The sequence below is a fragment of the Chiloscyllium plagiosum genome, chromosome 5 (genome assembly GCF_004010195.1).
Source record: "Chiloscyllium plagiosum isolate BGI_BamShark_2017 chromosome 5, ASM401019v2, whole genome shotgun sequence".
NCBI classification, from domain to species: Eukaryota; Metazoa; Chordata; class Chondrichthyes; order Orectolobiformes; family Hemiscylliidae; genus Chiloscyllium; species Chiloscyllium plagiosum.
Genome location: NC_057714.1, coordinates 107,713,071 through 107,728,001, shown reverse-complemented (window position 1 = coordinate 107,728,001; position 14,931 = coordinate 107,713,071). Strand labels below are relative to the sequence as shown.

Here is a 14,931-nt window from a genome sequence, read left to right as displayed (position 1 = left end):
GCATCCAAATCATTTATGTAAATGACAAAACGTAGAGGACCCAGCACCAATCCTTGCGGCACTCCACTGGTCACAGGCCTCCAGTCTGAAAAACAACCCTCCACCATCACCGTCTGTCTACCTTTGAGTCAGTTCTGTATCCAAATGGCTAGTTCTCCCTGTATTACATGAGATCTAACCTTGCTAACCAGTCTCCCATGGGGAAACTTATTGAACACCTTACTGAAGTCCATCTGGATCACATCTACTGCTCTACCCTCATCAATCCTCTTTGTTACTTCTTCAAAAAACTCAATCAAGTTTGTGAGACATGATTTCCCATACACAAAGCCATGTTGACTATCCCTAATCAATCCTTGCCTTTCCAAATACATGTACTTCCTGTCCCTCAGGAATCCTTCCAACAACTTGCCCACCACCGACGTCAGGCTCACCAGTCTAGAGTTCCCTAGCTTGTCCTTACCACTCTTCTTAAACAGTGGCACCACGTTTGCCAACCTCCAGTCTTTCGGCACCTCACCTGTGTCTATTGATGATACAAATATCTCAGCAAGAGGCCCAGCAATCACTTCCCCAGCTTCCCACAGAGTTCTAGGGTACACCTGATCAGGTCCTGGGGATTTATCCACCTTTATGCATTTCAAGACATCCAGCACTTCCTCCTCTGTAATCTGGACATTTTGCAAGGTGTCACCATCTCTTTCCCTACAGTCTTTATCTTCTACATCCTTTTCCACAGTAAATACGGATGCAAAATACTCGTTTAGTATCTCCCCCATTTTCTGTGGCTGCACACAAAGGCCGTCTTGCTGATCTTTGAGGAGCCCTATTCTCTCTCTAGTTACCCTTTTGTCCTTAATGTATTAGTAAAAACCTTTTGGATTCTCCTTAATTCTATTTGCCAGAGCTATCTCATGTCCCCTTTTTGCCCTCCTAATTTCCCTCTTAAGTATACCCCTACTGCCTTTGTACTTTTCTAAGGATTCACTCGATCTATCCTGTCTATATCTTACAAACGCTTCCTTCTTGTTGCAGGATTGATAGGTCCGTCAATATACAAACAAAGATAGCATATTTTTTGAAATGTTAAAACCCAAAATGCTGTCACTTGCCCTTTCCTCTGAAAGCGTACCAATTGATCAGCTGTAGTTTTCTCGTGTTCTTTTAGATTTCCAGCAATTGCAACTTTCCCTTTTATTTTTCTTCTACATTTCTATCACCATTACAAAAACATTCCATATCAGATTGTTAAGAAATGTCAAAACAAAGTGGGTAGTGCCCAAATGCCTTGTTAAGTTCATTCTAAGATACTGTCATACACAGTCCATACTAGTTTTCTAATAGAATTCTTTACTAATGCTGCGTGTAATTAAGTTATGTACTCATTATGATATTCAGTTTTCCACCTCATACAGTCCATATGTTAGGAATACATTGTCTGCGCCCACCTGTCACACTGGCGACATTGTATAATAAGCTCCTCCTCTCTGTAATTCTTATTGCAGACTGGGCAGACAGTCAAGCTGGCACAAGGAGCACACTGTGTATAATTGTTCTGCCATTCACACTTGAAACCAGGTGAGGTTGCCCCACACTGCACACAAGAAACACACCTAATGAACGAAGAAAAAGCAGTTTGTAACACAAAAGTGTAGCTTGACCTGAACAGATACACCTTGAAGAATCTTACAATGCTTCCATGATTAAGGACTGAAAAATAAACTTTAAAGAGGCTAAATCTCACAGATAAAGCAACAATTTATTCTGTATGTAAAAGAATCATAGTACAAAGAAAGGACACAATTCTTAAGAATGACTGTTACTTCATATTTGAAAAATGGTTTAAGTGAGAATATTCAAACAGTTTCAAGTCAATTGCCATATAAGTAACATGCAACCAATTCTACTGGCATATAATCATGAAAGAACATTGATTATTAAATACAGATTCACATATATTAATGTTAACAGATAGAAAATTCGTAGAAACCCTACAATGTGGAAACAGGCCATTTGGCCCATCAAGTCCACACCGACTCTCCAAAGAGCATCTCACCCAGACCCATGCCACTTACTGTATCCCTGTAATCCCGCATTTTCCATAGTAACCCATCTTGCCTACACGACCCTGGAACACTTTGGTCACGTTCAATTGCACAATCATCTAACCCACACATCTTTGGAATGTGGGAGGAAACTGGAGCATCTGGGGGAAGCCACGCAAACACGGGGAGAATACACAAACTCCACACAGACAGTCGCCCAAGGCTGGAACAGAACCTGCTGAGAAGCAGCAGTGCTAACCACTGAGATCCTGTGCCACCCTATACAACACCATTTATAAACTGAGACTGGCCAAAACTAACCTGCTATTTTTGTTGATCAGGTTATTATACAAGCATATCCTTAAAATATTAATCATACTCTTTTCTTAACATATCCTTTAATATTTCCTGGTGCTGCCCTGACTGACAAAAACAAACTTCCCTTTTTTAATAGCATATTTCCAATTATACCCCAATTCGAAATGTTTCAGTAGAGATGTGCAAGATATTTTTCAAATAAGCAATGTATTGCCCTTTTCTGTTATTGCTTCAACTGTACTTTTACTAAAATACAAATCTTACTCAATAAAACTTACCATCGGCATTTCCAGCCGCCTTTAGGAACTGTCTGTAAAGGTGGATCCAGGCAATAGGTATGATAGCTGATGTCACAATCGTCGCAGAGAAGTAAACGGCCTGGATCAGAGGCCTTCCCACAGGATTCGCACACTGTACACTCTAGGCATCGCCAGCCTTTACTCAGTACCACTTTGGTGATCTGTCCAGCAGGGAAAAAAAAATCTCAATGCTTATCCTCCACACCAATTTTATGTGCAATTGACATCTTAAATCTCTTGACTGATAGAATGAGCTGACCTATGTGCACTTGCAGTCATTCACAAATTAGCTATCCACAGATTACAAACAGCAATTTAAGAACATTTCTATACAACTTATAGCAGAATATATTAGCAAATAAGCTAAGAACAGCTGCTCTATCTAGCAGTTAAAGCTAACAATTGGTTGATCTAGTTGACAAAATCAGAATAGTAGCTATGTTCAGAAAAATGCTGTGTGTGAAGAATACTGCCAATGATCATTGAAAATGTTCTAATTAAATAAATAGGAGAAATGCAGTCGAGAATAAATCCAGAGCTATGATATGGTCACACTGAATGTACTGAATTTGGAAAACAGTGTTTCAGTACTTCAATATGGGCGGCACAGTGGTTCGCACTGCTGCCTCACAGCGCCAGAGACCCGGGTTCAATTCCCTCCTCAGGCGACTGACTGTGTGGAGTTTGCACATTCTCCCAGTGTCTGCGTGGGTTTCCTCCAGGTGCTCCGGTTTCCTCCCATCGTCCAAAAATGTGCAGGTTAGGTGAATTGGCCATGCTAAATTGCCCGTAGTGTTAGGGGCAGGGGTAAATGTAGGGGTATGGGTGGGTTGCGCTTCAGCGGGTCGGTGTGGACTTGTTGGGCTGAAGGGCCTGTTTCCACACTAAGTAATCTAATCTAATCTAATATGCTACATGTGTGGCATTAAATAGTCCAAATCCCTGGTTGGTATGGAAACAGTTAATCTTAACCAAGGCAGCAATACGATCAGTGCAATTGAACTGTGGATCCTTTAGACTGTCAAATTATGCTTTAGCACAACTTATCAACTTCTGAAAAGGGAAAAAACAAAAGAAGCCAAGAGAAAAAAAAAAGGGGAATTGGTTGTTTTTGGCAAAGATATGAAAATCAATATATTTGATTACTCAACATTAATTAAACATGTTTTACAACTTTAATGGTAAACGTGCTTTAACTGCATAGTCATATAGCACGCAAACAGGCCCTTCTGTCCAACTAGTCCATGCTGACCACGTTCCCAAAATAAACCAGCTCCACTTGCTTGCATTTTGCCCATATATCTCCAAACCTTTCCTATTCATGTACTTATTCAAATGTCTTCAAAATGTTGTAACTGTACCTGCATCCACTATCTTCTCTGGCAGTTCAATGCCCCACATGTCCTTTTTCAAACTTACTCCTCTCACCTTAAAAATATGCTGAGGTTTGAATTCCCCCGCCCTTGGGAAAAGACCCTTGCTATTGACCTTTTCCAAACCCCCATTCTGAGCAACATCCTGAAGCTTTTCTGAACCTTCTCCAATTTAATATCATCCTTGCTACAGCAGGGCAGCAGAACTGCGCACAGTACTCCAGAAGAGGCCTCACCAACATCAGAAACATAAAGCCTCTGAACTCTTGTTATAACACTTCTGAAAGCCTCTCACTTGTCAGCCATTCCTTGACCTGTGAAAGTCTGCTCCAATCAAATTTTGAAAGTTCTCGTTTCATACCATTAAAATTTGTCTTACTCCAATTAAGAACTTTAACTTTTAAGGGTTATCCTTTACCATAACTATTTTAAAAGCAATACAATTATGAGCCCTAGTCTCAGTCACTTGCTCTGCTTTTTTCCTCCAAGAGAAGGTCAAGTGTTGCTCGTGCTCTAGCTGTACATTTACTTATTGATAAAGAACATTTTCTGTAACACACAACTCCTCACCATCCAAGCCTTTTCCACTATGGCAGTCCCAGTCAGTGTCTGGAAAATTAAAGTTCCCTATTCTTACAAAGAACTTTCTATATATTTGCTCCCAAATTTCTCTATGACTCTTTCTGGGGGGGGGGGGGGGAAGAAGAGGAGAGGTTTCCTGTAGCACAATCCTATCAAGGTGATGCCCCTGTCTTATTTCCAATTTCTACCCATATAGGATATTTCTGAGGATTATCCAGTGAAAATACAATAGTGTTTTCCTTAATCAAAAATGCCTTCCTTTCTTTCCTTCCAATAGCAACTAAAACCCAGACTACTGAGCCGATAGTCCTGTCCTTCCCTCAGCTAAGCTTCTGTAATAGCTATGACATCCCAGTCCCATGTTCCCATATATGACCAGAGTTCATCAACCTCACCTGTAAGACCTTTTGCACTGAAATCAATGCAGTTTAATTCTTTAGTTACCTCGTTCTCTATCTTGTTGTCTATCTTTGCTAACTAAATTACTCTTTGATTCAGAACCATCCACAACTGTCTTTCTATTTTTAGTGCTACTCAGGGCAGAAAGGTGGCAAATGGAGTTCAATGTAGGTAAGTGTGAGGTGATTCACTTTGGTAAGAGTAACAAAAAGATGGGGTACTGGGCTAATGGTCGGACACTTGGTAGTGTGGATGAGCAGAGGGATCTTGGTGTCCATGTACACAGATCTATGAAAGTTGCCACCCAGGTAAATAGTGCGGTAATGAAGGCATATGGCGTACTGGCTTTTATTGGTAGAGGAATTGAGTTCCGGAGTCCTGAGGTCATGTTGCAGTTGTATAAGACTCTGGTGCGGCTGCATCTGGAGTATTGTGTGCAGTTTTGGTCGCCATACTATAGGAAGGATGTGGAGGCACTGGAACGGGTGCAGAGGAGGTTTACCAGGATGTTGCCTGGTATGGTAGGAAGATCGTATGAGGAAAGGCTGAGGCACTTGGGGCTGTTTTCATTGCAGAAAAGAAGGTTTAGGGGTGACTTGATAGAGGTGTACAAGATGATTAGGGGTTTAGATAGGGTTGACCATCAGAACCTTTTTCCACGTATGAAGTCAGCTATTACAAGGGGGCATAGCTTTAAATTAAGGGGTGGTAGGTACAGGACAGATGTTAGGGGTAGATTCTTTACTCAGCGAGTCGTGAGTTCATGGAATGCCCTGCCAGTAGCAGTGGTGGGCTCCCCCTCTTTATGGGCATTTAAACAGGCATTGGATAGGCATATGGAGGATAGTGGGCTAGTGTAGGGTAGGTGGGCTAGGATCGGCGCAACATCGAGGGCCAAAGGGCCTGTACTGCACTGTATTTTTCTATGTTCTATGGAACTCCATTCCCCTTCTCTACTAGTTTAATATAACTAGCAAATCTCCCTGCCAGGATATTGGTCCCTTTCCAGTTCAGATGAAACACATTCCTTTGAAATTGTCTTTTCTGTCCCAATGATCCACAAGTCTAAATCCTTGCACATTCCACCATTTCTTCAGTCACTGATTTATCTGCCCTATCGTTTTACTCCTACTCTAATTAGGACAAGGCCCCAGAAGTAAACCAGAGATTACTGTCTTTGAGGGTTTGTTTAGCTCTATATTCACTCTGCAAAGCCTTAACCTTCTCCCTAAGATGTTCCTACTATGTGGACAACAAGTTCCGGCTTCTCACTCTCCCCTTTGACAACGTGCTTCAACTATTTTGAGACATGCTTAGCCGCGGCACCAGGAAGGCAACGTAGTATTCTAAATTCACACTCACGGCTGCAGAATCTCCTGTCTGTGTAAAAGCAAATAGGCTAATTATGCAGTAAAAGGTAAAGTTGCCAAACTATACCAGGCCATAGTGCTGCTGTCTCAAGAGAGAGACACGATTTGCAATGGTTTACTTGAGGGTTATCCTGCCTCAGGCAAGGGAAAGGGTTGAGAGAGTAAATTAGTCATGGTTATCTCAGCCAGTGCAGAAATTGAACCCATGCTATTATCATCACTCTGCATTGCAAAAATTATGCATTACCTTTAAAGCTAACAAAACTATTAAGGATAGAGTTGATAAGGTCTTTATGAGGCACACATTCTTGTGTATCTCATATTCAACTCTTTACTGACAATATACTGGAAAGACAAAAATTGAATTTCCAAGTTCTTTTAGGAAAAAGGTTAAAATTTACACAATATCTTTGAGGGACTTGTAACTAGGACATATATGCCAACACACCTAACCTGGCTCTCAAAATAAACCACAAGGTAATTGAGGAAGCAGTGCCAATGCCAGCTACTTGCTTTCTCTCTATTCTCTTTTTAAGGAGGTTCCCCTAGCCTCCAATAGACTCTCTTGACATTGGCTGAGCCTGGGATTTTAGTGCTACTAAAATGGAAAGAAAGGAAGGCTGGGACTCTGCTGTTCAAAAATGTCATGCTGACTGCTTTCAGTCCTTCAACTAGACTTCAGTGCACAAAAATTGCATTGGGTTCATATTTGCAAGATCCCACTGGCAAAGATGATATGGTCACCCATTTAGGTAAAGTTCTCTGTGGAAGGTGGTCCAATTTCCATGTACAGTGTTTTATTAGTTTTCTCCATCCTGTTACTATCCCTCCTCAAAAATGCACAATCAGTCTATATTCTTCCTATCTTAACTGGCAATTTGAAACTGGACGAAATTTGCCAAATGTAACGTTTTCAATAATTAATAATTGGAGGCTTTTGCTAGACCTGTAAAGATTTGGGGCTGAACAAATATGCCTTTGATTTTTGGAAAAAAACACCAACTTTTATGTGAAGTACATGTAAAACTATGGGGTTCTTTAAGCCAAAAACCTTGCCATCAGCTTTTACACAAAATCAATTTTTATATGTAATTTGTAAAAGGCATTTCTGCACAGTGATATCTGTGGTCCAATGAAGACACTTTAGCACTTACAAGTATGATACTAACTGAATGATTAATTCCCCCAGATTACTAATCAGGGGTGCTTTGGAAAAGCAAAATTTTGTCCAGGAATCTTTAAGCCTCTTGATTTTGGCACTTACAGGTTGGAATGAGTGCTGTTGATCAAGATGCACGTAGTACAGTTACTGACATAGGTTGGCTTACGAATTCTCAGACATCTAAACAAAAAAAATTATTTGGAAGCTGGATTGCACTTGAATTGCTATATCAGAAATTAAAGACGGGATTGGAATTTAAGTGACCTACAGCACTAGAGAATTTATATTGAAGGAAACCATTCAGCTTATTCTCTCTCTGCTGGCTCTTTAAAACAGCAATTTAAAAGAGCAATCAAAAATAAGTTTCACTGCCTTCCTCTCTTCTTAGACCTGTAATCCTCCTGTATCAAACTTGTATCAAAATTCCACTCTTTCATAACTTTAAACACTTTCATAAGAAGTTCTTAAAGGAAGAGCATATAGTCAAATTATTGTAATCAGCACTGCACGTATTGGCTGTCTAAGAGAAGCATGTGAACCTTTTTATCGACTTATTTCACTAGACTGGTGTATGTGCAATACGGTAGATAATTACATGGGACATGTAATGGATGGGCACCTTTAATGGATAGTGCTGTTTTGAATAATTTCACCTCTTCTCTCAGATTGTGATTCAGAATTAGTTCCAATTGCAGGCAACACATCTGGTTTAATTTTCTCTACATTACTCAGGTATCAGGGTCTCAGCGCGAGTAGCAAACATCAAAATGTTGATCATAAACTAAAGTTCACCAAAGAGCCTAAGAGAGCACCTTCCAAACCAACAACCACTTACATCTAGAAGGACAAGGGCAACAGGTACTTGAGAACACCACCCTCCAAGCCACTCACCACCCTGACTTGGAAACTTACCGCCATTCCTTCACAGTTGTTGAACCAAAATCCTGGAATTCTCTCCCTACTAGCATTGTGGGTCAACCCACAGCAAGTGGACTGCAGCTCTCCACCACCTCCTTCATAACAATTGGGATGGGCTGGCCAGCCAGTGACGCCCAAGTCTCACAAATGAATAAATAAAAAGTGTACTTCTTGAGAAGGGACTATTTCTTCACCTCAGTTACCAAGAACAGATATGGACAGTGAGGATATAAGGGAAATTAAGATACAAGTTTCTAAATATGTATATAGTCAAAATGTATGGATTACATTTTGGACATGAAGTGCAGGATCTGGAAAGTTAGGACTGACCTCTTTGGAAAAGTGAAGGTTGAAATACAACCTAAGAGGTTTTCAAGGAAAAAAGATTTTGACAGACTTAATAGACATTTCCTCCAGCAAATGGCTTTTACTTGGAGAGCACAGACTCAAAACCTTGGTAAAAAGTAAGTTGCAAGAAATTGCTTCAGAGTTCAGATCTTCCTGCTTAACTTATTCAAAGAATTTGGTCACCACTGGCCCAGCTCCAATTGTCCTTAAGAAGCGAGTCACCTTCTTGAGGTGCTGGCATTCTATTTATACTTTGGGATAACGGTTCAGTGGAACTGTGTGGTTTGCAGGATACTTCGGAGTAAAGAGCCAGCCACGTTTACTGTTGGTCAGAAGTCTGGAGTCATGCACAAAACAGACATTAGTGACCCAGATTGGTTTTTCATGACAATTTGTCATCACTATCGATACAAGTTTTATAATTCTAGATTTATTAAACTAACTGAATTTGAATTTCTAACTGCTGTGAGGTTTCAACTTACATCACTAGAATCTCACTCCAGCCTCTGCATGTCTGTTCAGTAACACAACCAAAGTCCAAGTGCAGTAATTGAAGCCGAAATGCTTGTGGTCATGGAATATTTTGGTTTCTTATTCTCTCATGGAATGTGGTTGCCCCTGGTTGGGCTACCATTATTGCCTTATTTGCCATTGCGAAGATGGTTGCGAGCTGCCTTCTTGAACGGCTGCAGTCCACATGCTGTAGGCTGACCCACAAAGAGGGAATTCCAGGCATTTGACCCAGTGACACTGAAGGATTGGCAATATATTTCCAAGTCAGGATTGTGGTGCTTGGAAAGGAACTTGTACATAGTGGCGTTCCCATGTATCTGCAGCCCTTGTGCTTCTAGATGGAAATGGCCGTGAGTTTGTAAGGTGCCGTCTATGGTTCTTTATTTGGAGTTTACCTTTTAGGATAGTACACATTATTGCTACTGAATGCTGGTGCTGCAGGGAGTGAATGCAGTGCCAACCACCAGGCTACCTCATCCCAGATGGTGTTAAGCTTCTCAAGTATTGCTGGAGCTACACTCATCAGACAAATGGGGAATATTCTATGCTGATTTGCACCTTATAGTTAATGAACAGGATTTGGGGAGTCAGCACTGCAGAGACTTGAGCCTCTGATCTGCACCTGTAGCCACTGTATTTATCTGGCAAGACCAGTTGAGTTTCTGGACAATAATAAGCACCAGGATACTGGTAGTGGGGAAATCGATTGATGGTAACTCTATGGAATGTCAAGGGGTGGTGGTGGTTAGATTATCTCTTATTGGAAATAGTCATTACTTGGCGTTTGTGTGCACGAATGTTATTTCACTTTTCAGCTTAAGCCTGAATATTGTCCAGATCTTGTTTCATTGGAACATGGACTGCTTCAGTATCTGAGGAGTTGCCAATGATGCTGAACACTGTGCAGCTATCGATAAACTTACCCAATTCTGACCTTGTGAAGGAAGGAGATATTTGATTAAGTAGCTGAGGATGGTTGGGCCAAGGACACTATCCTAAAAAACTCCTGCAGAGATTCCTGGAGCTAGATGAATGACCTCCAACAAACCCAACTATTTCCAGATACAACTCCAACTCCAGACTCCAGGGGATTTTGCATCAACTCTCACTGATTCCAATTTTCCTAAGGCTCCTTGATGCCACACTCAATCAAATATAGTCTCGATGTCAAAGGCTGTCACTCTCAACTCACCTCTGAAATTCAGCACTTGTGTCCATGTTCGAATGGAAGCTGTAATGAGGCCAGGATCTCAAAGGCCATTGTAGTGCTGCTTGAAAGCACTGTTTATAACAGTTTCCATCACTTTATGATGATCGCAAGTTGGCTAATGGGACAGTAATTGGCTGGGTGTTGGATTTGTCCTGCTTTTTGTGAACAGGGCGTATCTGGGCAATTTTCCATATTGTTGAATAGGCGCCAGTGTTGTACCTATATGGCAAGTTCTGGAGCACATATCTTCAGTTCTCTTGCCAGAACATAGTCAGAGCTTATTACTTTTGCAGTATCCAGTACAATCTCTAATCATTTCTTGATATCATGTATAGTGAACTGAAGTGGCTAGTATCTCGGATGCTGGGAGCCACCGGAGGACGACAAGTTGGATTATCCATTCAGCACTTTTAGCTGTAGATTTTTGCAATGTTTCAGCTTCATATTTACAAGCTAAGATCCATCTTCTGAAGCAAAAATAACTCTTACCTTAATACTGACACAGTAGGGATGATAACACTGGCCACACTGAGAGCAAACAAGTAGTCGGCCTTCTGAACCTTTCCCAAAGCTTCCACAAACAACACACATATCCTGAAATTAAATTGATCAACAGGTCAAACAATGCCCATCTATTTTTTCTTTCGGAGAGGAAAGAATCAAATAAAACTTGTACTTTCAATTTATTCAGAGGATTTAAAAAGATTAAAACATCATAATGGTGGTTAAGTGATTGATAACCTTCATATCCCACTGCTCAACAGCTTTAAAATGCCTCAAAAAACAATCTGTTGACTTGATCAGAGTTACCCTCCTAAACACCCAGCAGTTCAACATCTTTTTCCTTAATATATTTCAAATATTTATTTAGAATTTTATCTTGCATTTAGGGTGCTTTACAACTGCAAACTTGATAAATGCTGCAAATAAATTACTGCAGCAAAGACCCTATCATTGTCTCTGTTTTATTAGTGATTATAATCAACTCTTTAGTGTTGCAGAGTTAAGTCAAACTTGAGCTTCCACTATTTTTAACCAGTGTTTAAAGGACACGTGGATGAGGGTAAAGCAGTTGACGTGGTGTATATGGATTTCAATAAGACGTTTGATAAGGTCCCCCACGGTAGGCTATTGCACAAATTACGGAGGCATGGGATTGAGGGTTATTTAGTGGTTTGGATCAGAAATTGGCTAGCTGAAAGAAGACATGGGGTGGTGGTTGATGGGAAAGATTTATCTTGGAGTTCAGTTAGTAGTGATGTACCGCAAGGATCTATTTTGGGGCCACTGCTGTTCGTCATTTTCAGAAATGGCCTGGATGAGGGCGTAGAAGGATGGGTTAGTAAATTTGCGGATGACACTAAGGTTGGTGGAGTTGCGGATCGTGTCGAAGGATGTTGTGGGTTACAGAGGGATATAGATAAGCTGCAGAGCTGGGTCCCGAGTTGCGAAATGGAGTTTAATGCGGAAAAGTGTGAGGTAATTCACTTTGGAAAGGGCAACAGGAATGCAGAGTACTGGGCAAGATTCTTGGTGGTGTAGATGAACAGTCACCCAGGTTGATGATCGAGTTATTAAGGCGGCATACAGTGTGTTAGCTTTTATTAGTAGAGGGTTTGAGTTTTGGAACAATGAGATCATGCTGCAGCTGTACAAAACTCTGGTGCGGCTGCACTTGGAGTATTGTGAACAGTTCTGGTGACCACATTATAAGGACGGGGAAGCTTTGGAAAGGGTTCAGAGGAGATTGTTGCTTGGTATGGAGGGAAGGTCTTATGAGGAAAGGCTGAGGGACTTAAGGCTGTTTTTATTAGAGAGGAAGTGGTTGAGAGGTGACTTAATTGAGACATATAAGATAATCAGAGGGTTAGATAGGGTGGCCAGTGAGAGCCTTTTTCCTTGGATGGTGATGGCTAGCACGAGGAGACAGCTTTAAATTGAGGGGCGATAGATATAGGACAGATGTCAGGGGTAGTTTATTTACTCAGAGCAGTAGGGGCATGGAATGGCCTGCCTGCAATAGTAGACTTGCCAACTTTAAGGGCATTTAAATAGTGATTGGATAGACATATGGACGAAAATGGAATAGTGTAGGTTAGATTAGATCAGATTAGATTAGATTAGATTCCCGAAAGTCCAGACCCTTCAGCCCAACAAGTCCACACCAACCCTCTGAAGAGTAACCCACCCAGACTCTTTCCTCAACCCATATTTACCCCTAATTCACCTAACACTTGGGCTGCAGATTAGTTCCACAGGTTGGTGCAACATCGAGGGCCGAAGAGCCTGTACTGCGCTGTAATGTTCTATCCTAGTCTTTGTTTCCATGTTCTTATCATGAAGACACAGGTTTATGGTTAGCGAATAAGCTGCATTCCATTTTTATCACATGTAAAACTGAAGTTTTTTTTTTAATTATTGGGGATTGCACTTTGTAATCTGGCTTCCATTAAAAATATAAACCATGGCCATGTTACATAAAAACCAAAGAGAATGTAAAATATTCAACGTTCATTTGTTCATCATTTTTTCACAGTATAAATCTGTCATGCTCTTGCCCACTCATTTAATTCATGACATTTTGCAGGTCATTTGCTTCCTCCTCGTACTTACCCTGTCACCTAACTTGACACCAGTAGATAACTTGAATACATGACATTCTGTTGCCTCAACTGAGTCATAGTTTCCATGTACAGCATGGAAAAAGACCATACAGTCTAACTTGCCCATACCCACCAGATATCTTAAATTAATCTAGTACCGTATGCCAGCATTTGGCCCATATCCCTCTAAACTCTTCTTATTCATGTATTCATCCAGATGTCTTTTAAATGTTGTAACTGTACCAGCCTCCACCACTTCCTCTGGCAGCTCATTCCATACACACACCACCCTCTGCGTGAATAAGTTGCCCCTTAGGTCCCTTTTACATCTTTCCCCTCTCACCCTAAACCTCTTGTTCTAGACTGTCCCACCCTGGGGAAAATACCTTGTCTATTACTCTATAATGTCAGCCCTCAGCCTTCAACGCTCCAGGGATAACAGCTCCAGTCTGTTCAGCCTCCCCAAATAGCTCAAAGCCTCCAACCCTGGCAACATCCTTGTAAATCTTTTCTGAACCCTTTCAAATTTCACAAAATCCTTCCAATAAGAGGGAGACCTGAATTGCGCACACCATTCCAAAAGTGGCCTAACCAATGTCCTGTACAGCTGCAACAAGACTTCCCAACTCCGACACTCAATGCTCTAACCAATAAAGGGAAGCATACCAAACGCCTTCTTCATTACCCTACCAGTGACTCCACTTTCAAAGAGCAATGAACCTGCACTCCAAGGTCTCTTTGTTTAGCAACACTCCCCTGGACCTTACCATTAAGTGTATAAGTACTGCTAAGATTTGCCTTTCCAAAATGCAGCACCTCATATTTATTCAAATTAAACTCCGCCACTGATCATAAACTGTCAATAACCAAGGCCAAGGCATATATAATCTTTCAGTACCAGCACAGGCTCAAAGTCTGCCAATGAAAAGTGACTATTTAGTCCTATTGTTAGCAAATCCTCAATCCATGAACATATTACCCCAAGCCCCAGAAGCCCTAATTTTTAAGACTACATTGTAGACTGTTATAGGTTAAAAAGATTTCTGCTAATCCAATAATTTATTATTTAAACTGAGGACATTCCTTACCTGTTTCAAAGTAAACTTGTCACTTGTAGAGAACAAAACAACAGTGTTATGCATTGAGTTTTCATCCTCATCCTTATTGACCATCATTTCCATGGCACCAACCTACAATGGAACGTGCACAATTACTACTAGTCATCTTTTCTGATTTAAAAAAATACTCACATTTGTCTTTAAAACACAAAGGGAAAAGTACCCAGTGACCTTTCTTAGCATGGTGTTACTCCAGGACATGCTTCAAACAGTGCACGTAAATTGCTGTTTTATTAAATCTAAACATGTTGAATATTTGTATATCAATAGGATTGCCATGATCCCTTGCAAGAGCAACCTCTTGAAACACCTCTTGAAACTCCTCTTGCAATGACCCTTATAAGGAAATTACCCCATCAGCTGGCAATCCAATGTTCTGCTACATCATAGTCTCAATCAAACGGAAGCCCAATGTCATGCTGGAACATTCCTGATCTATAAGACCCACTGCACCCCATCCCTCAGTAGTAACTTCGTTGATTATTCACAGGTGGGATGTCAACATCATTGGTTGACCAGCATTTATTGCCCATTCCTAGTAGCCCTTGAGAAGGTAGTGCTGAGAGCTCTTTTTAAGCCATTCTAGTTCACGTGCTGGAGGTTTATCCACAATGCCTTAGAAAGTATATCCAGGATTTTGACCACAGCTATGGCAAGAGTTTATTTCTAAGTC

At 40.9% G+C, this 14,931-nt stretch overlaps 1 protein-coding gene across 1 annotated transcript in view; it reads right to left on the bottom strand.

The window, feature by feature from the left end:
• kmt2ca (lysine (K)-specific methyltransferase 2Ca) overlaps nt 1-14,931 on the bottom strand; it is a 502,252-nt gene that overhangs the window by 143,221 nt on the left and 344,100 nt on the right. The window contains exons 17-20 of the mRNA XM_043691052.1: nt 14,229-14,330; nt 11,027-11,131; nt 2,642-2,823; nt 1,449-1,613 (exon numbers count right to left, since the gene is read on the bottom strand). Of these exons, the coding sequence (XP_043546987.1) occupies nt 1,449-1,613; nt 2,642-2,823; nt 11,027-11,131; nt 14,229-14,330 (554 nt within the window). The remainder of the gene's footprint in view (nt 1-1,448; nt 1,614-2,641; nt 2,824-11,026; nt 11,132-14,228; nt 14,331-14,931) is intronic.